Source organism: Herpailurus yagouaroundi, unplaced genomic scaffold (assembly GCF_014898765.1).
Source record: "Herpailurus yagouaroundi ecotype Mexico unplaced genomic scaffold, PumYag 77, whole genome shotgun sequence".
In the NCBI taxonomy this organism is placed as follows: domain Eukaryota; kingdom Metazoa; phylum Chordata; class Mammalia; order Carnivora; family Felidae; genus Herpailurus; species Herpailurus yagouaroundi.
In genome coordinates this window covers 51,733,171-51,759,991 of record NW_024412388.1, presented here as the reverse complement: position 1 = coordinate 51,759,991, position 26,821 = coordinate 51,733,171, and the positions used below count along the sequence as shown (strand labels likewise).

Genomic DNA, 26,821 nt, shown 5'->3' with positions numbered 1-26,821 from the left:
CTTCTCTTTTATCACCTTTGCTCTTTATTTTCCTGATCATTCCCATCAGTATACAAACATACTATTATTTTTCCCATGGAAAAAAATCCTGCTTTTTTGCCCTACATTTCTACCTGTCCCCAGCCTCCAGTATATCTTTGCTCTTCTTTGCAACACAGTTCCTTCAAAGGGTTGTCAGAGCTTGATGACTGCAATTTTTCTCCTTGCATTCTCACTGGTAAAGTACTTTTTTAAACTATGAGAATCTTTAAACATACACAGAAATAGACTAGTGTAGACAATGTTATTTTCTTACTTAACCACAATGCTGTTATCACACTTAACAAAATTAACAGTAATTCCTTGGTATCATCTTATATACAGTACATGCTAGATTTCTTTGATTATCTCATAAATATCTTCATAGTTGGTTTATTCAAATGGAGATCCAAATAAAATTTATAGATGGGATTTAGTCTTAGATCACTTGTGTTAAAACCAAACCAAAAACAAAGCATTTTCTCCCTCCCCCAACTAGTACTACTACTACTCCTTCTCCTTCTCCTCCTCCTCCTCCTCCTCCTCCTCCTCCTTCTTCTTCTTCTTCTTCTTCTTCTTCTTCTTCTTCTTCTTCTTCTTCAACTTTTTAATTTTTATTTATTTATTTTTTTGAGAGTGAGAAAGAGAGAGAGCAAAGTGGGGAGGGTCAGAGAGAGAGGTAGAGAGAAATCCCAAGCAGGCTCTGGAGTGTCAGTGTAGAGCCTTTTGTGGGACTCGAACTCATGAACTGTGAGATGTTGACCTCAGCCAAAACCAAGAGTCAGATCCTTGACTGACTGAGACACTCAGGCGCCCCTGCCTCCCCCAGCTTCTAACTTTGTTTGATTTTATGCCATTGACTTGTTGAGAAAATCAAATTAGTTGTCTTATAGAATTGCCTGCCTTTTGGATTTTATGTTTGCTTTTTTGTAGACTTGTTTCTGTATCATTTCCTGTAACTGATTAGATTCTGGTTCAACCTTTTTGAATTTCTTCCCTTATAGATTCGTTCTTCTATCTTCTGTATTTCCTATAACTGATTAGATTCTGTTTTTTTTAACAGCCTTATTGAGTTTTAATTCACATACCAAACAATTCACCCATTTAATTGACAAAATCAGTGGATTTAATATGTTCACAGAAATGTGCAACAGTCTCCACAGTCAATTCAGAACATTTTCATCACCTCAAAAAGAAACTCTTCAGCTTATCACCCTTGTATCCTCCTCTGCCCCAGCCCAAAACAATCTCTGATCAAATACCAGAATTTTTGATGGTGTACCAGAAAGGATTGAAAGAGATCTTAGCACTAAATATGTCAAATTCCAACACAATGATTGTTGAAATAAGACAATATCTTAACATTGCCTGTGAGAGGTTTTGTAGTGTTTTCACTATTGCTTCTCATCACCCTCATAACCCTAGGTATTGCCCAGCCACTTTCTTTTATAAAATCATGTTGCAGTCTCTTGCCTTGGGTCAGTGAATACAGGATCTTTCCTTGGAGCCTTGCAAAATAATTTATAATTGTAATCAGTTCATCACCATATTCCAAGACTAACCCAAGCATCTGTCTCTGCTGGGCATCAGAAAGAAGAGAGATAGTTGTATCAAAAATAAATTTGTTTCTATGATCCAAGTCTAACTAAAACCGTACCTTGAAAGCCAGTGACCTGTGTGAGTTTGGGAAACAAGATCATTTATCCTATATTTAGTGTTTTAAAGAGAGTGTCATAGCTTCCTTTCCTACCCTAAGACTTACTTTTGATATGGCTGGTCATTCTTTGAGGGAAGATTAATTCTGAATTAGACATATACAAGGACTCCCAAATTTTGTCTTTATTTTCAATGAATAGTCATTTGTGACACTTTGAATCCTGAAAGGTGTGCTGCCCTGCAAGTAATACCTGGGCAGAGAAGCATTGACTTAAAAAGATTAAAAAAAAGGTTCACTTAAATCTGTCTGTCTGTGTGTCTTTATATCTGTCTATCTATCTATCATCTATCTATCTATCTTTTTGTATAGTATCTATTTGTATTGTGGTAAACTATACATAACATAAAATTGATCATTTTAACCATTTCTAGGTATACAATTCAGTGGCATTAAGCACATTCACAATGTTGTGCAATTATCACCACTATTACTACTATCCATTGCCAGAAATTTTTCATTATCCCAAGCTGACACCTCGTACTCATGAAATGATAACTCCCTGCTTCCCTCTCTTTCCAGTCCCCAGTTATATTTATTCTATTTCTGTCTCTATAAATTTGTCTCCTCTATGTACCACGTAAAGTACCATCATATGATATTTGTCTTTTTGTCTCTGGTGTATTTCACTCAGCAATGCTTCAAAGTTTCATCCATGTTAAGACTGAAGAATATACCATTTTATGTGTATATCACATTTGTTTATCCATTCATCTGTTGATGAACATTGGGTTGTTTGCACCTTTTGGCTGTTGGTAGTATTGCTGCTATGAATACGAGCATACAAGTAATCTGAGTCTTGATTTGCAATTTTTGGGTGGAGTACATAGACATGGAATTAGTAGATCATATGGTAATTCTCTTTTTTGGTATGATATTTTGGGAACATTCAAAAGATTTCCAATTTCTTTATATCCTCTCCTGCACTTGTTTTCCAATGATGGATATGAACTAGTATCTTGTGTTTTTGGTTGCATTTCCCTGATTCCACAAATTGTATTATGTATTTTCATTTAGTTCGGTATATTTTTTAAATTTCACTTTTCAGACTTCTGTGACTCATAGGTTATTTGGAAGTGCATTATTTAGTTTCTAAGTGTTTGGAGATTTTCCTGTTATCTTTCTTTTGCTAATTTCTAATTTGATTATGTTATGGTCAGAGAATACACTCTGATTTCAGGTCTTTTAAATTTGTTGAGGTTGGTTTTATGCCTCAGGATATGGTCTGTCTTGGTATATGCTTTTTTGGGCTTTTTTTTTTTTTTAATGTTTATTTATTCTGTGAGAGAGACAGCAAGTAGGGGAGGGGCTGAGGGAGAGGGATAGGAGAATCTCTCCTGGGGCTCAATCTCATGACCTTGAGATCAGGACCTGAGCTGAAATCAAGAGTCAGACACTTAACTGACTGAGCCATGCAGGCACCTCTATGCTTTTTGGGGTTTTGAAAAGAGTGTTTATTCTGTTGTTATTGGGTAGACTGTTCTATAAATGTCAGTTAAATCCTGTTAGTTGATGTTGCTGTTGAGTTTTACCATATCCTTGTTGGTTTTCTCTTTGGTTGTCTATCAGTTGTCGAGAGAGAGATGTCTTGAAGTTTCCAGTTATAATTGTAGATATGTCTTATTTTTCCTTTCAGTTCTGTTAGTTTTTGTTTCACATAATTTATAGTTATTTAGTACATACACCTTTAAGATTGCTGTGTCTTCATGTTGGATCATAGCTATTATCATCAGATAATGTCCTCCCCCCCTTTTTAAAGTTTATTTATTTATTTTGAGAAAGAGAGAAAGAGAGCGTGCACAAGGAAGGGAGGGTCAGAGAGAGAGAGAGGGAGAGGGAGAGAAAGAATCCCAAGCAGGCTCTGTGCTCCATTCTGCAAACTGTGAGATCATGACCTGAGCTGAGATCAAGAGACGCCTAACTGACTGGGCTACCCAGGTACACTGGTAATGGCCCTTTTTATATACTACTTTGCTTTGCTTTGAAGTCTACTTAACTGATGCTAATACAGTGACTTCTGCTTTCTTTTGACTAATGTCTGTATGGTATATTTTTTTCCATTCCCCTATTTTAACTTCCTTATATTGTCTTATTTGAAGTGAATATTTTGTACACCATACAGGTGGGTCATATTTTAAAATTCATTCTGTCATTCTCTTTTGATTGGTGTATGTAGATCATTTACATTTAATGTTATTATTCTGCTAGGGCTTTAGTCTGCCATTTTAACTTTTGTTTGTTCTCTCTGTTTTTTGTTTTTCTGTTTTTTTTTTAATCTTCCTGTGGGTTACCTGAACATTTTTTATAATTCCATTTTGATTTATCTATAGTGTTATTGATTGCGTATCTTTGTATAGCCTTTTTAATGGTTGCTTAAGATATTATATGCACATAATTTAATCACAAAACTGGTATTGACATTTTACCAATTTAGGTGAAGTCTAGAAATTTTATGTACCTTTCCATCCCTTTACCTTTATTGTACTATATGTAGACCTCCTTAGATAAGCAATAAGAGGAAGAAGTGCCTTGTAAGAGGAAGAAGTGCCTTGTTATTACTGCATATGAGTAGTCCCTATGTGGTCTCCACTGACACTGTGGGGGTGGAAGGCTCATACCTCCCAGGAGGTATGAAAATCTTAGTTCCCTCCTCTGATTTCTGTGATACCGTGCTTGGTGAGGAGTGTTGGATGCCTTGTTACAGCTTTGTGAGGGTGAAGTCTAGCTTTCCACTTGGCCTTGCTTGTGTAGATAGGGTGGGTCCACAGTTTTTCACATTGTGTTTGGCTGCAGTAGAGTGATTATTGTCTAAAACTTTTCTTTTTTGCTTTGTTGCCCCTTTCTTGGTCCTTTGGCTGGGAAGAACAGGATTTTGTTGGGGCTTCCGCTAACCCCAGCTTGCATCATCTTTTTTGGTGTTTCTGGTTTGTGAGCTTTTCTAGCTACAATTCTGGAGTACATAAGGCAAAAAGAAATTTTAGGTAACCCACTGTTGTGCCATTCCTTGCATTCCAAGATCCCTGCTGATTTGCCTTTTTCTCTACCTTTTAGAGTCTTGAAAAAAATGTTTATTTTAGAAAGAGAAAAAGAGACAGACAGACAGGGTGTGAGCAGGGGAGGAGAAAAAAGTGAGAGGGAGACACAGAAGCTGAAGCAGGCTCCCGGCTCTGAGCTGTCAGCACAGAGTCTAATGTGGGGCTCGAACCCATGAACCATGAGATCATGACCTGAGCTGAAGTCAGAAGCTTTTAACCAACTGAGCCACTCAGGGGCCCCATACAGTCTTTTTTTTTTTCAGTTTATTTATTCCGAGATAGACAGAGACTGTGCATGAATAGGGGAGGGGCAGAGAGAGAGGGAAAGAGAGAGAATCCCAAGCAGGCTCCGCACTGCCAGCACAGAGACCAACACTGGGCTCAGACTCATGAAACGGTGAGATTATGACCTGAGCCGAAACCAGGAGTCCGACGTGTAACTGACTGAGCCAGCCAGCTGCCCTTGGAGTCTTCTGATGTTTATTTTATATAGACTGTCCAGGGTTTGTAGTTTTAATTAGTGGGAAGAGTAGGGAAAAATATGTCTACTCCATCTGCCAGGAAGTGGAAGTGTGTCTTTTGTGACTTTGAGTGTTTAACACTTTTTTATGTGCTAACTGGCCATTCCTCTATCTTCCTTTGTGAATGTCTTATCAGCTTTTCTCCCCCATTTGAGAGGTGGTTTGTTCTGTTATTATTGAGATGTAGGACTTTTTTTTTTTTATACTAAAAAAAATTTTTTTTTGATGTTTATTTTTGAGAGAGAGAGAGAGAGAGACAGAGCATGAACAGGGGAGGGTCAGAGAGAGAGGGAGATACAGAATCCGAAGCAGTCTCCAGGCTCCGATCTGTTAGCACAGAGCCCGACATGGGGCCGAACTCACAAACTGTGAGATCATGACCTGAGCCGAAGTCGGAAGCTCAACCAACTGAGCCACCCAGGCGCCCCGAGATGTAGGACTTCTTCATATATTCTAGACACCAATCTCTTGTTAAATATGTTTTGTGAATATTTTCTCTCAGTGGGGCTTGTCTGTTCATTTTCTTAACTGTCTTTAGATATATAAGATTTTTCTTTTATGATTATTTCTATGTCATGTCTAAGACACTTTTGCTTACTCCCAAATCATGAAGATGTTCTCCTATGTTTCCTTCTAGCAGTTTTATGGTTTTAGTGTTTATATTTATGTCTATGATCCATCTCAGTTTGAATATATTGTGATGTAAGGATGGAGATTCATTCCCCCCAATATAGATATCCAGTTTTTTCAGCAATTTGGTTGAAAAATATTCCATTTCCCTATTGAATTGCTTCTTTCCCTGTATTAAGAACACCATGATAGTATATTATGTACTTGAGAGAATAGGTAAGATAGGATGCTTATGAGAGAAAACCCATGAATTTAAGGACTTGAAGACCCCCCCCCCCCGCTTTTTTTAAGTAGACTCCATGCCCAACGTGGGGCTTGAACTCACAACCCTGAGATTGAGAGTTGCCTGCTCTACCAACTGAGCCAGCTAGGCACCCCTTGAAGACGCATTTTAAAATTTTGCTCTGTCATTTGTGGCTCCTTTATTTTCAGGAGTTTGACTTCTTTGAGCACAAATGCCTTTATTTGTAGAATTGAAATACTGATTATCTCTAGCTTACAGGGTTTAGGAGAGTTTGAATAAAAACACATGTAATGATAATAATAGCTACTGTCTTTGAGTGTTTATGATATGCTAGTTATTTATAGTTTTACTTAACTGTCTTTAAAATGTTGCTTTACCTGTTGCTAGTTGTTCAGTCCAAAGCAGCATAGATTAATGCACCTCTATTTAGTAACATATACCTGCAAGTCTCAGTGTTTTTATCCAGTTGAACATCCTGTGAAATTACATGTTCATATTTTCATTGTTCTACAACTGCACATTTGTTATATAATTCTTCATGGTTTTTTTGTTTTTTTTTTTTAATTTTTTTTTTCAACGATTATTTTATTTTTGGGACAGAGAGAGACAGAGCATGAACGGGGGAGGGGCAGAGAGAGAGGGAGACACAGAATCGGAAACAGGCTCCAGGCTCTGAGCCATCAGCCCAGAGCCTGACGCGGGGCTCGAACTCACGGACCGCGAAATCGTGACCTGGCTGAAGTCGGACGCTTAACCGACTGCGCCACCCAGGCGCCCCTAATTCTTCATGGTTTTGCTTGAAAATTTTTTCTTGTGTCAGATAGGAAATAGAGTATCTTATTAAAAAGTATAATTTCATTGTGGCTAAGGAATTCCGAGAATATTCTATTATTGCTAATAGATACTTTTACTATTAGTTTCCTGTGGCTGCTGGAACAAATTACCACAAACTGTGTGGCTTAAAACAACAGAAATTAATTCTCTTACAGTACTGGAGTCCAGATCCTGATATCAGTGGGAAGAAATCAAGGTTTTGGTGAAGTTATATACACTCCCTTCAGAGGCTTCCTTCAGAATCAGTTCCTTGCCTCATTCAGATTTTGGTGGCTGCTTGAGGCCATATCACTTCTAAGGCCAGAATCTTCAAATTTCTCTTTGCTGTGTCTTCATATGGCTTTCTCCTCTGTGTGGTCCAAATAGCCTCTGTCTTCATATGAAGATACATATGATTGCACTTAGGACCCACTCATATAATCCAGAATAATATCCCCATTTTAAGATCCTTAATCATATCTTCAAATACCCTTTTATTTGTATTTATTTTTTATTTTTTGTCATCTAAGGTCCATGGGTTGGGATGTGAAGATCTTTGGAGGACCATTTTCAGCCTACCACAGACTGGTTAATGTAGTTTTACTAGAATAATTAACAATAACAACCAATAAGGTAAAAGCGCTGCTTAGAAACTTAGCAATGACAATTTCAAAGATATAAAAAACAAAAAAAGAATCCTTCTGAAGAGCATTTTGTCACTGTATTCTAAAACTGTTAATTATCTTTACCAATTTTATGTGAGGGGAATGGGCAAAATCTAAGCCAGAAGATTATAGTATGACCCAAAGAATAAACAAGTAGAAGGCGGCCAACACTTTGTGGTTTCTTTAGTGCATCTGGCTGAACTTCTGCTGACATTTTATTTTATCCTTTTTTTTTTTTTTTATGTTTATTTTTGAGAAACAGAGCATGAGTGAGGGAGGGGCAGAGTGAGAGGGGGACAGAGGATCTGAAGCAGGCTCTGCACGGACAGTGGCAAGCCCCATGCCGGGGTCAAACTTACCAACCGTGAGATCATGACCTGAGCGGAAGTCAGATGCTCAACTGACTGAGCTACCCAAGTACCCCTTATTATATTTTTTAAAATGTTTATTTATTTATTTTGAGAGAGACACAGTGTGTGTGTATGCATGCACGTGTGTGAGTGGGGGAGGGGCAGAGAGAGAGCGAGCCCAAACAGGCTCCGAGCTGTCAGCACAGAGTCCACTATGGGGCTCGATCTCAGAAACTGTGAGTTCATGACCTGAGCTGAAAACAAGAGTCTGGTGCTTAATAGACTGAGCCACCCAGGTGCCCCTCTGCTGACATTTTAGAAGTAACGTTTAGAAATGACTACAAAAATGTGTATTTTTTAAAATAATAAATTTCTTTTGCTTAAAGTGTAAAATTTTCACATCCACCTCTTCTTTTCTACTCACCTCTCACACCCATCCCTCTTTATAAAATAGGTGCCCCTTACTGAAGCAGTGGATCCGGTGGATTTGGAAGAATACCTCATTACTCATCCTTTAGCTGTGGATTCTGGGCCTTTAAGGGATTTGATTGAATTCCCTCCAGATGACATTGAAGTTGTTTATAATCCTAGGGACTGTAGAACCCTTGTTTCAGCTGTACCTGAAGAAAGGTAAGGAGACATTTATCTATTTTTGATTTTAGTGTAACTGGAAAGATTACCTTTCTTGATTTTACTTGGGTCATATTTCTTGTGGTGGTGGTGTTTCCTATTATATGACCATGAACTGCACCAACCAAATTCACAGACATCAATGCTTTCCTTACTAAATTACTAATGTATTTTCTTTTTTGAAATAGTGAAATGGATCCACATGTTAGAGATTGTATAAGAAGTTATACAGAAGACTGGGCAATTGTGATCAGAAAGTAAGTCATATATTTATTATAACATTAAAAAATACTGAGTAGGATGTATAAATGTATTAAGGTAGATTAATAATAATTATGAGACCTGGAGCACCTGGGTGGCTTAGTTGGTTGAGCTTCTGACTTCAGCTCAGGTCATAATCTCCTGGTTCATGAATTCAAGCCCCACATTGGGCTTGCTGCTGTCAATGCAGAGCCCTCTTCAGACCCTCCTCTGTCCCTCTCCCACTTGCTCTCCCTCAAACATAAATAAAACTTAAAAAAAAAAAAATTATGAGACCTGAAAATTCATTTGAAAAAACAGTTGAAGAAGCAAGAAGAACCTTTTGTTTATAGATATGTTCTGCTTAGGAGTTCTGCAGTTACGGCTGCTTACTTCACTTACTTTCCTTGTAAAACAATATGTTTGTCAGTAGTATTTCTGTATTATCATAGGTCATTAATAACTAATAATATATAATTATAATAACTTATAGTCTAATTCTTTTGGGAATTCATGGGTAGGTATTGATGAATAATTTGTATTTCTCAAAAAGAATCCAGTTTATTGAAACTTAAATAGTTACGTTAAATTGAATAGCCTGTTTTCTATTTTTTTTTTTAATTTTTTTTTTTTCAACGTTTATTTATTTTTGGGACAGAGAGAGACAGAGCATGAACGGGGGAGGGACAGAGAGAGAGGGAGACACAGAATCGGAAACAGGCTCCAGGCTCTGAGCCATCAGCCCAGAGCCTGATGCGGGGCTCGAACCCACGGACCGCGAGATCGTGACCTGGCTGAAGTCGGACGCTTAACCGACTGCGCCACCCAGGCGCCCCATGAATAGCCTGTTTTCTAGATCAAGCTGTTTGAAAGGCCTCTACCCTTTATTAACTAACTAAATATTTATAGATCCTTGACTTGTACGTCTAATCAGGTAAATATTTTTAAAAAATAATGTTTTGTTCTCCCACAAAATTTATTTTTCTAATGGATGGTATTTGAGATATCAAATCAGATTAAGAAATAAAAGTTTCCTTTGCTAATTTTAATTTGCATAATTAAAAGTCTTCATACTGAAAATTCTTAGCCTTATTTTATTTTTCTAAAGGAAATATAATGACTGAAGTAGTGGAGAATTCTGTTATGACATAGTTTTCAAAAATGAAGTTATCTGTGCTAACTTGTACTAGCAACAGTGATGTATCCTTTGCTTATTGTTTTGTCCTTACGGCTGCTGTCTTATTTCACTGGGTTTAATATTATGTTAAGCATCACTTGGGGATACTGCTGACATGCTTTTTAGTTTTAGTGTGACCTAATAAAAGCCAGTCTGTTACCCTTTATAAAGAAGAGCTGTTTTTATGAACTTACAATTTTGATAAGGATTTCAATAACTAGATTTATTAGTGAATAAAACTGTTTCTCTGTCAAATAACTCAAAAATCTTTACTTCTATGCATGTATGTTGAAAACTTCTAATCAGAAATCTTAATATAATATAAACATTAATCTCAGAATCATGGAGTCTGCTACTTAACTCCCATCGTGGGGTGCTGACCTTGGTTTAGACAAAGAGGTAAGGTAGTTAACATTTTTGGGTAATTACTATGTGTAGGGCATTTTATTGGGCACTTTATCTCAGTTAAGTTTCCAATAGATAAGATTGTTCAGGCTCAGAGCAGTTAAGTAACGTCTTTGAGGTCCCACAACCAGAAAATAGGATAGCCAAGATTAGAAGCTAGGAGCATCAGATTCTAATGCTTACATTTTTTCTGTTACATCAGATATTATTTATTATTGGCGGTATAGTAAATGGCAAAGGGGGTACTTTTATTGGACTACAAGTTTTAAAGTATCCCTGAAAGATAGAAGATAGGTGTGATTGGAACATAAGAGGAAGCCATAATGCAGAATAATCTAAGGAGAAGATATATGAAGAAGCCTTGGTAGCACTTTAAGCTCAGAAACAGTGAATTGAGGCAATGGAAGGGAGACCTTGGGTAACTGTTTGACATTCGGTTACTTTGAAATCCCCTGTACCCTGTTTATACAGGAGTGGCTGCTGCAGAGGTATCTGCCTCATTTTTATTTTTTTTTTATTAAAAAAAATTTTTTTTCAACGTTTTTTATTTATTTTTGGGACAGAGAGAGACAGAGCATGAACGGGGGAGGGGCAGAGAGAGAGGGAGACACAGAATCGGAAACAGGCTTCAGGCTCCGAGCCATCAGCCTAGAGCCTGACGCGGGGCTCGAACTCACGGACCGCGAGATCGTGACCTGGCTGAAGTCGGACGCTTAACCGACTGCGCCACCCAGGCGCCCCTCTGCCTCATTTTTAGAGCATCTATTATGGGTCTTGAGCTGTTAACGTAGTGGCCAGGGTGGGCATGCCATGGAAGAAGAAGGAACGCTTCATACCCGGAAAAGTAGATACTGGCAGATTCTGCCTGGCAGCATGATTTGCTTCTTCTCCACAACCACCGGATATGGAGTGAGTGAGGCAGATACAGTATTTCCAGACAGATATGGGGTTATAAATTTAAAAATGAACACAGAACCCAAAATTGCCAACTATTTGATGAAGATCAGCATGCTTCAAAAGAATTATCAAACTACAAATAACAGAACTAACAATTGAAAGTTGGCAATAGAGCGGCGCCTGGGTGGCTCAGTCAGTTGAATGTCCACCTTCAGCTCAGGTCATGATCTCACGGCTCGTAAGTGTGAGCCCTGCGCCGGGCTCTGTGCTGACAGCTCAGAGCCTGGTGCCCGCTTTGGATTCTGTGTCCATCTCTCTGCTCCTCCCCTGCTCGTGCACTGTCTCTCTTTCTCTCAAATATAAATAAACATTAAAACATATATATATCCTCAAGGAGACATGAAAGGATATGGTAATCGTGTAAAAATCAACTAGTTATCTTTGGAAATTAATATTTTATTCAGCGAAAACATATAAAAAACTCAGCAGATGGTCTTATTGGCAAAGTGGACATCATGACCAAAGGGTGGAATAGTAAGCCAAAAGGTATGGTGGAGGTAACTCTTATGGAGAAAAAAAACGTAGGGTGAGGGGGATGGGGAGAGCCAAGAAGAGGGGCTGAATTTCCTACTTTGTAGAACTAATCAGAAGAGACCTTACTAATAAGGTGAATTTGAGCCAAGACCTGAAGGGAGTAAGGAAGTGAGCCCTTTGGATTTCAGGAATGTATTAGGCAGAGGGGAGAACAGCATATGCAAAGGATCCATACTGGAAGCATGCTAGGGGTGTTCAAAGAATAGCAAAGAGGTCAATGTGACTGGAATAGAATAAATGAGGGAGAGAATGCTGAGATATGAGGTCATAACAATGGTGGTGTGTGTATGGGGTTGGATGGGTAATCCTGTAGAGTCTTATCATAGCAACCAGCCGGAGGTCAGAGTGTTAATTTATAAGAGTATTGATTGGGGCACCTGGGTGGCTCAGCTAGTTAAGCATCTGACTCTTAGTTTCGGCTCAGGTCATGATCTCATAGTTCATGAGTTCCAGCCCTGTGTTGTGCTCTGCGTTGACAGCATAGAGCTTGCTTGGGATCCTCTCTCTCTCTCTCTCTCTCTCTCTCTCTCTCTCAAAATAAATAAATAAACAAACTTAAAAAAAAGAAGCTTTAAGAAAAAAGAGTATTGATCATGAATCATGTCATTCTCAGCTCTTTTGAATTTTATACTGCCAATTAATTTTTTAGGACATAAAGGAGGCAGAATGCAACACATTTCTTTTATTAGAGCAGCTTAGACATGCAACTTCACAAATTAAGGCACTTTAAAAATTTCATGAAAGAGTAAAACATCTGCTTTTGAGTAATACCTTTTATGTTATTACACTGAATATCATTATTTTAGTTCTTCCAGAGGAAAATGCTATCTTTTATTTTGTGATTATGCAGTGATATGATCGTGTAGCTGCTATTTTAATATCTTTAACAACAAGACACAATATGAATGATTCATATCAAGTGTGATTCCTTACTATTTCATAAATTCACTGGTGGCAAGAACCATATCATCCTCTGGTAATCATAATTGTTTTTGCTCCAATTAAAAATTTCCCCAGTTGGGCTATATGAAGTGTGGAACAGTAATTGCTCTTGGATCTTGGTGTCTGTTGAATGCTCTTGGATATTGGGTTTTTAGGCAAGAAGGTTACATTAATTTCAGAGTTATTCTAAGTCTAATACATATATTACGTAACAATATATGTTACGTATTGTTACGTAATATATGTATACAGTGGTGGAGATCTTGCTGTTTTTCATTTTAAAAGTCTGCAGCCTTAGGGGCACCCGGGTGGCTCAGTCAGTTGAGCATCCAACTTCGGCTCAGGTCATGATCTCCCTGTTCCTGAGTTTGAGCCTGTGTCAGCTCAGAGCCTAGAGCCTGTTTCAAATTCTTTGTCTCCCTCTCTCTCTCTGACCTTCCCCCACTTGCGCTCTGTCTCTCACTCTCTCAAAAATAAAAATAAACATTAAAAAAATTTTTTTTAAAGTCTGCAGTTTTAGCTTGTTTAAGATCATTTATACATAATGAGATATAGGAACTTTTTTGGCTATTTGAAATTTTAAGATTCAGTGCTTTATATTTTTCTGCCTTTAAAAAATTTACATTGTTATGAATGTAATACATATTTTCTACTCTCTCATTTTATTCTTTAACCTGGTTTCTCATTCTTTCTTTTTACTGAAAAGAAAAAAGTTCTCTGAATTGAAAGTACAACTCTGAATTGAAAGTACAGCTTAAGTTATATATACATGGTTCCCATGGAAAGAAGGAGAATATAATTTACTTCTGGAATCTCATTATCTGTTCTCTAGTTGAAATAAAGGAGCTGTGAATGGAAGTCTTCCTGATCGATCACTCTAGTTAAATGTTTGACACAATCAAAACTGCTGGGATGTATCCTTATTAATGTAAAGAAGTAATACAGAGAACAGTGGGCTTATTACATCGTGATGAAAATGAAAAATTTCCAAAAACTGATATGTATTTAACTATTTTATTTTGAATAGATATCATAAACTGGGAACAGGATTTAATCCTAATACATTAGATAAACAGAAAGAAAGGCAAAAAGGTTTGCCAAAACAGGTCTTTGAATCTGATGAAGCTCCAGATGGCAACAGCTACCAGGATGAGCAAGTAATACTTTTATTTTTAAATTATTACAAGAAATTATTTTAAAGTAGTTTATTTTTTAATTTCTTAATTAATATATTTAATGTTTTGCATGACAGGATGATCTTAAAAGACGTTCAATGTCAATAGATGATACTCCAAGGGGTAGCTGGGCCTGCAGTATTTTTGACTTGAAAAATTCGCTTCCTGATGCTCTGCTTCCTAATTTACTTGATCGAACACCCAATGAAGAAATAGACCGTCAGAATGATGACCAAAGGAAATCAAACCGTCACAAGGAACTCTTTGCTCTGCATCCATCACCAGATGAGGTATAGATGTTTATATATAAAGAAGCAGATAATTATTAAGATAGATATTTTGGGAATATCACATAAAGTATTCTAATAATATAGGGAATAAAACAACTGAAACATAGGTATAACTTTTAGTAAATGAAATATATATATTATGCTTAATATATAATAATATAATTTCTATGAATTGAGCACATTTAGGATCTAATGAGTTCTCTTTGAGGGTAAATTGGTCCTTATTTTCTCTGCTCAGTTGTGAAGACTAAAAGTATTAGATTAATAAAATAAGTTTTTAGAAAATTATAAAGGGTTGACATATGATAAGAATGTTCATTTTAGTATTGCTTGTCAATTTGTAGGAAGAGCCAATAGAACGACTTAGTGTTCCTGATGTGCCCAAAGAGCATTTTGGTCAAAGACTTCTTGTAAAATGTTTATCACTCAAGTGAGTATTTATTTTGTTTACTGTATAGCTTTTATTTTTCAAATAACATTTTGAGTATTAGTATAACAAAATCCTAGTAGATTTTATGCTTGTATTTGTGTCCTTTTGAGAAGTATTGTTCTTCTGTACGTAATTTTAAATGCTACTAAGCATTAAAACTATTGTATGAAGGTAAGCTTTAAGAACATTTTTGGCTCACAGGTGAAGATGACTTTTTGTCACAGCTATATAATTAGTCTTAAAAGTTGAACAAAAATTTGCTGAATTTCTTGTGTTTACCAGACACTGTACTTGGCTTGGGGAATATAAAGGCAAAGTATCTTTTCCCTTAAAGATACTTTAAGGCTTTGTGGGTGTTTTGAAGATTCTGAGTTTATATATTTTTCTTTTTTTTTTTTTAAATTTTTTTTTTTTCAATGTTTATTTATTTTTAGGACAGAGAGAGACAGAGCATGAACGGGGGAGGGGCAGAGAGAGAGAGAGACACAGAATCGGAAACAGGCTCCAGGCTCTGAGCCATCAGCCCAGAGCCTGACGCGGGGCTCGAACTCACAGACCGCGAGATCGTGACCTGGCTGAAGTCGGACGCTTAACCGACTGCGCCACCCAGGCGCCCCTATATATTTTTCTTTATGTAAAAAAGTTAAATGACTTCTGATCTAACATCATCGAAGTGATAATGTCCTGAATTTATATTCTTCACAAAGTGCTTTATTTTATTTTAATTTCTCTATTTTAACTCATCTTGTCTTCAGTGTAATTCTATAAGGTATATATTATTTTCTTCATTTTACAAATGAGGAAATCAAGATTCAAAAGCATTAGCAGAAGTGAACTGACTGGCATGCTCACTGTTTTGCACCCAGTAACTGAAAAAAAAAACCAAAACACCTCGATGCTGTTTTCATTGTATCATGTTAATATTATGGTTAATTACCAGTTCTGACTTAAGAAAAAGGAAATTTTAATACGTAGAACTTTCTAAAAGGAGCAACTCATAGGGACAGACCACTTCCGTGTCTGGATAACTTAGGCAGTTTTCTTCCTTTGAAAGCTAAGGCATTATGTATTTAGTTAGATTTATGTAGAAAGTTGTTGGGGCTTTAGTGCATTGAGTCTTTTGAATATCATATTCTTTTTTTGTTTTTTTATTTGCTTTTTTTGACAGCTTTCTTATGATATAATTTAAATATAAAATTCACCCTTTTAAAGTCAGTGGTTTATTTGTTTTTATTTACTTTAAAAATTTTAATTCCAATATAGTTAACATACAGTATTATCTTCTGGTGTACAATATAGTGATTCAGCAGTTTTGTATATTATTTATTGCTCATCATGATAAGTGTACAGTTAACCCCTTCTATTTCACCCATCCTCCTTCCCTACCCACCTCCCCTCTGGTAACTATCTGTTTGTCCTCTGTAGTTAACAGTTTGGTTTCTGGTTTTTTGTTTGTTTTTTTTTTTTTTTTTTTTTTAATTCCACATATGAGTGAAATCATATGGATTTTCTCTTTCACTGATTGAATTATTTCACTTAGGATTATATTCTCTCTGTTCCTTTCTTCTCTTGCTCACTTCTTTCATGATTTGCTAGCTTTTTAAAAAAAAAATTTTTTTTTTAACGTTTATTTATTTTTGAGACAGAGAGAGACAGAGCATGAACAGGGGAGGGGCAGAGAGAGAGGGAGACACAGAATCGGAAACAGGCTCCAGGCTCTGAGCTGTCAGCACAGAGCCTGACGCGGGGCTCGAACTCACGGACCATGAGATCATGACCTGAGCTAAAGTTGGACGCTTAACCTACCAAGCCACCCAGGCGCCCCTGCTAGCTTTCTTTAGTGATATACTTGGATCCCTAGCTCTTTATTTTTTGCATATCTGTTACTGGGTTTTGATTTGTGGTTACAATTAAGTTTGTGTATAACATCTTATGACTAAGCAGTCTATATTAAGTTGCTTGAGTTTGAACCCATTCTTTACCACCCCCCCACCTATGTTTATAAAAGGTATCCTACTTTACATCTTTTTATTTTGTGGATCCTTGACTGAGTTTTACAGATATATTTAATTTTGCTGCTTTTGTGCTTCCTACTTTTCTTATTCCTGCTTATGGTCTTTCCTCTCAAAGAATCCCCTTTAAAATTTCTCGTAGGGCTGGTTTAGTGGTCATGAATTCCTTTAACTGTTATTTGTCTGGGAACCTCTTTACTCTCATTCTGTTCTAATGATAGCTGGTAAAGTGTTCTTGGCTGCAGGTTTTTTTCTTTCAGCACTTTGAATATATCTTGCCATTCCCTTTGGCTTGCAAAGTTTCTGCTGAACAATCAGCTGGTAGCCTTATGGAGTTTTCCTTGTATGTATGTAACTTTTTTCTTTTGCTGCTTTTAAAATTCTCTGCTTTATCGCTGCTTTTTGCCATTTTAATTACAATGTGTCTGGTGTGGACCTCCTTGGGTTGATTTTGTTGGGGGCTCTCTGTGCTTCCTCAATCTGGATTTCTGTTTCCTTCCCCAGATGTGGGAAGTTTTCAGCTATTATTTTTTCAAATAAATTTTCTGCCCCTGTTCCTTTCTCTTCTTCTGGGATTCCTGTAATGCAGATGTTATTATGCTGCATGGTGCTGCTGAGTTCCTTAAGTCTGTCTTCATTTTTTATTATTTTGTTTCCCTCTCTCCTCTTCAGCTTGATTGCTTTCCATTTCTCAGTCCTCTAATCCTCTAATCCAGGTCACTAATCCTTTCCTCTGTTTCCCTCTAGTCTTCTATTTATTCCATCTTTTTAGTTTTAGTTACTGAATTCTTCATCTCTGATTGGTTCTTTTGTATGTTTTCTATCTCTTTGTTATGGGTCTCACTGAGGTCCTCCACTTTTTCTCAAGTTCTGTGAGTATCTTTATGACCATTCCTTTAAATTCTCTGTCAGGCATATGACTTATTTCAGTTTCGTTTAGCTCTCTTTTGTCCTGTTTCTTTCATTTGTGACAAATTCCTCTGTCTCCTCATTTTGTCTAACTCTATGTGTCTGTTTTTGTGTGTTAGGAAAGTTGGCTATGTCTCCTGCTCTTTCAAGTAGTGGCCTTAAGAAGAGGTCTTGTAATGCCCTGCAGTGTAGTATCCCCTGTTCACCAGATCCTGGGTGATTGAGGAGGTCTCCTATGTGTCATTCAGGTGTCCTGTCAGGGCTAAGCTGCTTTTGCCTTTAGTTTGTCATCTTTGATGGTTTTCTTTGCCTCTTGTGGACAGGATTTTGTCCCTTTGTTGTTAGTGGGTGAATCTAAGGTCACCTTGGGCTTAAGTTGAGTCAGACCAGGTATTTGCCAGAAATGTAGCAGCACCAAACTGCCAGACACCTTCCATGTTGTCTCCTGAGAAGCTTTCGTTGGTGGACAAGGCCTGCAGTCAGACCAGCTGTCTGCCCCCAGCCCCCTGCTGGGGCCACAGGGGGACTGGTATGTTTGGTTATTTTTCTCTCTTCCCAGGGTAGGAGTCACTTTATAGTAGTGTTGGCTCCTATCAGGGCTGCTTGCACACTGTCAGGCTTGTGGCACCGCTTTGGACGGGTTCTGCCAAGGGATATTGCAGGGGGCAGGTCTGCAGGAGAATGCAGAGGCATGGTGTGCTCTTAGCAGTTTAGGTGCAGGTGTTGGCAGTATGCTGGTTCCTGCAGATATTTAGGTTGGGGCATCAGGGAGGGAAAAGGCACCCACCAGCTCCTTTGCTCCTGGAGAAGTCTCTCAATGATCCCTGCCCCTCCAGCAATGTTCTGAGATTAGTAAACAAATCTTCCTCCTGAATACAACAGGAATTTTTCAAGGTGGTACTTCTGTGCTGTAAAATCTGAGGGACTGTTTGTTGTGCTGTCTCATTAAGGGTGGGAACTCAGTTTCATTTTGCCCTCCTGGCTGATTTTTAAAATTCGAGGTGTTTAGCCTCACTGTAAGAACTCACAAAATTTGGCCTCTCTGATTAAAAAAAAAAAAAAAAAATTAAAAAAAATTTTATTTTGAGAGAGAGAGAGAGAGAGAGAGAGAGAGAGAGAGAGAGAGAATGAGCAGGGGAGAGGCAGAGAGAGAAGGAGACACAGAATCTGAAGCAGGCTCCAGCTTAGAGCTGTCAGCATAGAGCCCGACACAGGGTTCGAACTCACGAACATGAGATAACCTGAGCTAAAGTCGGATGCTTAACTGACTGAGCCACCCAGGCACCCCTGGCCTCTCTGATTTTCAAAGTCACATGTTATTTGTCTGCCCCTCTGGGTTCCCTGTGCCGGGGTGCTTAGTGAGAGTCTCATTTTTTTCTGCATTTACTGTTTCCTTCCCTCCTGTGGATGGTCCTATGGGTTCATTTAGCTCCTCACGTGCTCTTCCTCCTTCCTTTGATGTGGCCTCTTCTCTACATTTAGCTGTGGAGAGTCTGTTCTACCAGTCTTTGGGTTGGGTTATTTACACTTATGTGGGTGTTATCTATGGGAAGAGGTGAGCTTAGGGTCTTCCTACTCCACCATCTTCCGTAGAAGTCTAACATCAGTGGTTTTTAGTAAATTCAGAGTTGTACAACTATTGCTGTGACTAATTCTGGAACATATTCATCACCCCAGAGAGAAACTTCATACCTGTATTAGTTTGTTCCAACTACCATAATAAAATACCATAGACTGGGTAGCTTAAACAACAGAAATTTATTTTCTCACAGTGCTGGAGAGTGGAAGTTGAAGTTCAAGGTGTTGGTAGGATTGGTTTCTGATGAGACTTCTCTTCCTGGCTTGTAGATGGTCATCTTCTTCTTGTTCCCCGATATGACCTTTTCTTTGTTCCTGCATGAAGAGAGAAAGTTCTCTGGTGTTTCTTTTTCTTTTTATAAAGACACCAGTCTTTTAGGCTTAGGGTCTCACCCTAATTTTGTCAGTAGTGTGTTTTGGTAGGCCTTGGAGTGATTAAAAATTGCTTTTTTGGAGCGCCGGTGTGGCTCAGTTGGTTAAGCACCTGACTCTTGATTTTAGTTCAGGTCCTGATCTTGCAACTTGTGAGATCAAGCCCTATGTCGGGCTCTCCACTGACAGCGCAGAGCCTGCTTGGGATTCTCTCTCTCCCGCTGTCTTTACCCCTCTCCTGCTCTCTCAAAAGAAATAAGTATTTTAAGAAGTTGCCTTTTTAAAAAGTGTTTTTTGAATTCTCAACATTTCAAATAAATGAGCACTTAACAGTGGGGGAAAAAAGCAACCTTTTTTGCAGCTTGGTGCACTTGCATTGAGTATCTGGTGCTCAAATAGTATTTCTTGACAAACTCAAGCACGTGTATGTTTGGTTGCCTGGGAGTAGCATAGTATGCGTTTTTTAAGTTTTCATACTGAATGTATGGGAGGTATACATTTAAAAACAGAAAAGAAAAAAAAATACAACCATGGCAGTCCCTTTGTATAATGGAAGAGCCTTTTGAAACATTAAAGAAAAAAATGAAATGATGTATCTCATTTAAAATATTCTTGTCATGCATTAGTAGCTTTTCTTAATGTGAAGCACACTTGTTGTTTCCTCAAGACTTTTAACCTTTGTTCATCATACTAACAATAGGGATCTTTACTGTCCAAGAATATCATAGAGAAAGTTATTATGCATGAATTTTATGGTGCTAAATTACAAAATAGGATACTCGTTTTCTGAATAAGCAGTTAACATTTCTCTTATCTTTGATCCATTTTTGCTTATTTTATCTGAATCTAAAATTTATATGAAAATGCAAAGGGCTGAAAGGAGGCAGGGAAGTTTTGAAGCAGTTTACAAAAAATAGGTATTAATACTTAGTATAAAGCTACAGTAAGCTAATTACCTAAGACGGAAGCTAATGAAGACAATATAGCACTGACATACAATTAGAAAATTAGTCCAATGGACTAGGGCTAAAAAATAGACCTATGTGTGTATTTTTGATTTACAATTACAGTGGCACTACAGTAGCCCCCTCTTCTCCATGTATTCAGTTACCAGTGGTCAACTGCTGTCCAGGCGCAGATGATGATCCTTCTGACTTATCAGAAGATCAGTAATAGCATAACTCTATGTCACAATGTCTGTGTTATTTACCTCAGTTGATTTCATATGTAGACATTTTATCAGGTCATATCATTGTAAGGAAAAGGAGGATTAATATAATACAGTAAAGTATTTTGAGAGAGAGAGAGAGAGAGAGAGAGAGAGACTGCATTCACATATCTTTTATTAAAGTATGTTGTTATAGTTGTTCTGTTTTGTCATTAGTTATTGTTGTTAATCTCTTACTGTGCCTAAAGTATAAATTAAACTTTATCACAGGTAGCGTATGCATTGGAAAAAACATTGTATATATGGGTTTCAGTACTGTCTACAAGGTTTCAGGCATCCATGGGAGGTGTTAGAACATATTTTTTGCAGAAAAGGGGAGACAACTATATAGACAGTTGGGAAAGGTAATCTTTTCAATAAATTGGCAGAACAGTTGGATATCTGTGTCTCTCTGTTTCTCTATCTTTCTCTGTCATACAGAGGGAGAAGATGTTTTCAATACATTCACTTGACAAAGCATCTGTATACAGAATGCATAAAGAAGTGTAAATAGATGAGGAAACTGCCAAACAAAAAATAGAAAAATGGTCCAAAAGAGAGTGTCTGTGTGGTCATAAATAGATGAAGATGCATATTAAAAGTCCAGTGTGGGGGTGCCTGGGTGGCGCAGTCGGTTAAGCGTCCGACTTCAATCAGGTCACGATCTCGCGGTCCGTGAGTTCGAGCCCCGCGTCGGGCTCTGGGCTGATGGCTCAGAGCCTGGAGCCTGTTTCCGATTCTGTGTCTCCCTCTCTCTCTGCCCCTCCCCCGTTCATGCTCTGTCTCTCTCTGTCCCAAAAATAAATAAATGTTGAAAAAAATATATATATAAAAAAAAAAGTCCAGTGTGATAACAGATACCCACTGAAGTTGCAGAATCAGAAAGAGTGACAGTAACAAGTGTTAGAGAGTTTGTACAGTATGCTTTGTAGAGGTTGAGCCATGTAGACAGTATCACCAAAATTTCTATTCTTTTGGCTTCTGGGTTGGGTTCTGCTAAGAGAGACATCAGCAGAAGTCAGAGGATGGAAGAGAGTGAAATCAGTGGTATTTACTTATATCCTTTTACTCATTCCCTGCTAGGTCATGTTGATTGGTTGCCTTCTCCTCCAAAAGCCAGTGTTTCTGTGAAAGCCCCTTGTATACCTGTTCTTTCTCAGTTTTGGTTTACCACTTCTAAGGTCTCCTTTAGGTCAAGGATTGGTAATGACTCCCTGCGATTGTTGTCTCCAGAGAATTGTACTCTCTAGTTGTTTTCCTAAATCTTATCGGAATCTTTGTGAATCCCCCTTCATTCAACTCAACCAAATGCGACTGTGTGTTATCTCCTGTAAAGACTTTGATACTCTCATGATAAAAAAAAAAAATGAACAATGTAGAACAGGGTTTTTATAACCTTGGCACTATTGACATTTTTGTCTGGATAATTCTTTGTTGTCAGAGGCTCTCCTGTACAATGCAGAATGTTTAGCCACAGCCCTGGCCTCTCTACTCACTAAATATCAGTAATATTCCTGCAGTAATGATAACTTAAAATGCTTCCAGACATTGCCAAATGTCCTATTGGGGGAAAAATCATCCTTTATTGAGGATCACTGCTCTAGAGTTTTAGTTAACCTCATGTTACATATTATTCCCTTTTTTAAAATATTTTTAATTAATTCATTTATTTTGAGAGAGAGAGAGAGAGTGAGAGAGAGCTAGAGTGTGCAGTCGTGGGGGAGGGACAGAAAGAGATAGAGAGAGAATCCCAAACAGGCTCCATGCTCAGTGTGGAGCCCAACATGGGGTTTGACCTCACAACTGTGAGGTCATGACCTGAGTTGAAATGAAGAGTTGGGTATTTGACTGAGTACCCAGGTGCCCCACATATTATTTTATTCAGCAAATAGTTACTAAGTGTTTACCGTATGTAAGTCAAGTTCTTGGAAATGAAATTAGACATCTTGATTTAAGCATACAGTTATAAAATACATTTTTACATATTCATATAGTGAAAATTTGTATTTGAACATTAAAAAGCATGGTTAGATTAATATTTATGACAGGGAAATATACCCATAAAATATGAAGTTGAGAAAGCAGACTACTAAATATACAGTGACACACTTCATTTAAAAAAAAAATCCAGTTGGGGCACCTGGGTGATCCAGTCAGTCAGGCGTCCGACTTCAGCTCGGGTCATGATCTCACGGCTTGTGGGTTTAAGCCCTGAGCCACATGTTGGGTTCTGTGCTGACAGCTCAGAGCCTGGAGCCTGCTTTGGATTGTGTCTCCCTCTCTCTCTGCTCCTTTCCCACTCACACTCTGTCTCTTTCTCTCAAAAGTAAATAAATGTTAAAAAATAAATCCATTTACCAAGTGCAATTATACATAGACAAAAGTCTAGACGGATAGGCACTGAAACTGTTAATTTTGGTTCTCTCCATGTGGTGGAATTTTGTATGCTCCTGTTTTTCTCTGAAATTTTTAATGTGTTTTCTTAGTTTTTCACATTGAATATATGAAATTACCTAATGGAAGTAGTGGTTGATTTAGACTGAAAGATATACTTGCAAAAGTGTTTCAGAAGGAGGGGTAGCATAGATGGTATAGCACAGATGTAGAAATGTTAAACTAATTGCTTTTTTTCTTAAAGGTTTGAGATTGAAATTGAACCTATTTTTGCAAGTTTGGCTTTATATGATGTCAAGGAAAAGAAAAAGGTAAGATTATATGATTTGAACATAGTCTTTTGTCACATTCCTAGGTTTCAGAAACTTGTTTTCAAGTTGTTTTATAAGTAATAATTTTTTGAGAATTGTTAAACATGATTATTTATTTATTTGTTTTTATTAAAGTTTATTTATCGAGAGAGAGAGAGAATGAGCAGAGGAGAGGCAGAGGGAAAGGGAGAGAGAGAGAATCCCAAGTAGGCTCTGTGCTGACAGCAGAAAGCCCAACTTGGGGCTTGAACTCATGAACTCTGAGATCATGACCTGAGCTAAAACCAAGAGCCAGATGCTTAACTTACTACCCATACAGTCGCCCCTAAATATGGATCTTTTCAAAAGAAAATAGAAATTTAATTTATTAAGACTTGTTAAACATATTTTCTTACTATAAAATAGTTTAGTTGATACCTAGTTTTTATTTAATGGAAAGAATTCCAAAAGCAAATAGCAGAAGCAACTTGCTTTAAAACTAAGAAAAAGTTAGTACAAGAAAAACATTTTAGGCAAATAATGTATAAAGGATTAGAATCATTATAAAGTTTTGTTGATGTGATTTAAAAATTCACACTAGCTAAAAAGGTCATTTATATATGCTTGAAGTCTTTTATCTTAAATACTGCTTTAGTTTTACCATTGTATCTTTATTACACTTAAGAGTCTCATGCAGCATTTTTTTTTTTTTAATTTTTTTTCAACGTTTTTTATTTATTTTTGGGACAGAGATAGACAGAGCATGAACGGGGGAGGGGCAGAGAGAGAGGGAGACACAGAATCGGAAACAGGCTCCAGGCTCTGAGCCATCAGCCCAGAGCCCGACGCGGGGCTCGAACTCCCGGACCGCGAGATCGTGACCTGGCTGAAGTCGGACGCTTAACTGACTGCGCCACCCAGGCCCCCCATCATGCAGCATTTTTTAAATAATGTTTATTTTTTGAGAGGGAAAGAGAGAGAGAGAAAGAAAGAGGGCACAAATAGCGAAGGGGCAGAGAGAGAGGGACTCAGAGAATCTGAAGGAGACTCCGTGCTGTCAGTGCAAAGCCTGAGGTGGGGCTTGAAGCCATGAACTGTGAGATCATGATCGGAGCCCAAATTGGATGCTCAAGTGACCAAACCACCCAGGAGCCCCTCGTACAGGATTTCTTAATATTCTAAGCTTAATGTGTGGTAGAAACTAACTACTTTCAGTGACTTCTCCTGTCAACATGTTATAGATTTCTGCTGTGGAACTCTGCCCCAGCAACTTGTATTTGCTAAATCAAATTCGCTAAAATATTATTTGTATAATTCTTTTAATTCTCAATTTGAGGTAATTCATCTCAATAATTTCTTTGTGTACTTTATTACAGGTTACATTTCTAATCAAAAGAGCTTGGGATAGAGTTCTTTAGAATATATTTCTTGTATATTTCTCAGATAGTTTTGTATATTTCTTTTTGCTTTTATTTAGACATATAAAGATTGGTCAATGAAATATATGATATACAGTATGTTAGTGTAATGTTGTAATATCTGTAATATTTTAAGACTGAGTATGCTTGATATTTGCAAAATGTACAGATTTTAAAATTTAATATGTGAATTTTTGTTTTTTTTTTTAGATTTCAGAAAACTTTTATTTTGACCTTAATTCTGAGCAGATGAAAGGATTATTACGTCCCCATGTACCACCTGCTGCCATTACCACTTTGGCAAGATCAGCTATTTTTTCTATCACTTATCCTTCCCAAGATGTTTTTCTTGTAATAAAGGTAAGAGTAATGTTAAATAAATTAGTTTGTTTGTGTAGTGTCTGTATATTTGTCTCCCTATTAATATCACAAGGTTTTTAAGGGTAAGGATTTTATCTTCATGTGTTTTTTTTGTCTTAAAACTTCTTAACACAATACTGGATGTAGACTGTAGTCTACCTAAAAAAAAACTACCTAAGTTTTTTTCTTTTTTTTTTGAGTGGGAACTCTATTAGGGTTCTCCAAAGAAACAGATCAGTAGGCTGGAAATACACACACATGTATGTACACACATACAGGTAGAGATTGACTGATTTTAAGGAATTGGCTTGTGTGATTGTGGGGGCTGGCAAATTTGAAATGTGTAGGGGGTTGGCAGGCTGGAATTCAGGTAAGAGTTGGTATTGTAGTCTTGAGTCTGAATTGGGCAGCAGACTGGAGACTCAGGCAGGGTGTCTGTGTTGCAGTCTTGAAAATTACTTCTTTGGGAAATTTCCATCTTTGGTCTCAAGGCCTTCACCTGATTGGATGAGGCACACTCACATTGTGGAGAGAGTAGTCTGCCTTATTATGAATTCTAAAATCTGAATATTATGAAGCTGCTTAGCTTAAGTTGAGGAATAATTTACTATAACTTGACCTTGACTTGAAAGAAGCTTAAAATATATTCATTAATCATTTTATCTTTATTTATATAAAATTATAAAAGGTAATGAATTTTACAATAAGGTTATAAAGTGGATTGTCACGGAATGAATCCTGTTTACCCACAGGAATAATGTCCTAATTTGTCGACACATTCCCATTGAATTCAGCTTAAAATAGATCTTAGCTACAATGAATCCTACAAGCACAGATTTAGCAGCAGTGGTCTTCAAAAACTCAGAATAAAGTTCTAAATATTAATACAGTTGAGAAATACTGTATATACAAGTACCTTTACATGGGAAAATAGTACATTTTCATAAAAATAGAACATATTTAAGGAAACGAGATGAAAAGATACAGCTGATGGTTCGAATATTGACTGCATGAAAATGAGATTATTTAGTGACAAGATTTGGTTGAGAGTGAACAGTTTAGATAGGATTAAGGATAAGAAACATTGTAAATGTTCAATATGAGTAAATAGGGAGATAAATCAATGTACATTCATATGATGGGATACTATGGCAAATAAAACCACTATTTGGAAGAAATTTTTTTTTTAAATGTTTATTTTTTTTTTATTTTTTATTTTTTTAAAAAAAATTTTTTTTTTCAACGTTTATTTATTTTTGGGACAGAGAGAACAGAGCATGAACGGGGGAGGGGCAGAGAGAGAGAGAGACACAGAATCGGAAACAGGCTCCAGGCTCTGAGCCATCAGCCCAGAGCCTGACGTGGGGCTGGAACTCACGGACCGCGAGATCGTGACCTGGCTGAAGTCGGACGCTCAACCGACTGCGCCACCCAGGCGCCCCTAAATGTTTATTTATTTTTGAGACAGATTGAGACAGAGCATGAACGGGGGAGGGTCAGAGAGAGGGAGA

The 26,821-nt window shown here is 37.4% G+C and overlaps 1 protein-coding gene across 10 annotated transcripts in view; it reads left to right on the top strand.

Annotated features, from left to right (window-relative positions):
* DOCK7 (dedicator of cytokinesis 7) overlaps positions 1-26,821 on the top strand; it is a 231,470-nt gene that overhangs the window by 27,685 nt on the left and 176,964 nt on the right. For all 10 annotated transcript variants that reach the window (XM_040470459.1, XM_040470458.1, XM_040470457.1 and 7 more), the window contains exons 3-9: positions 8,445-8,620; positions 8,809-8,877; positions 13,903-14,032; positions 14,128-14,340; positions 14,685-14,770; positions 23,487-23,553; positions 25,161-25,310. In XM_040470459.1, the coding sequence (XP_040326393.1) occupies positions 8,445-8,620; positions 8,809-8,877; positions 13,903-14,032; positions 14,128-14,340; positions 14,685-14,770; positions 23,487-23,553; positions 25,161-25,310 (891 nt within the window). The remainder of the gene's footprint in view (positions 1-8,444; positions 8,621-8,808; positions 8,878-13,902; positions 14,033-14,127; positions 14,341-14,684; positions 14,771-23,486; positions 23,554-25,160; positions 25,311-26,821) is intronic.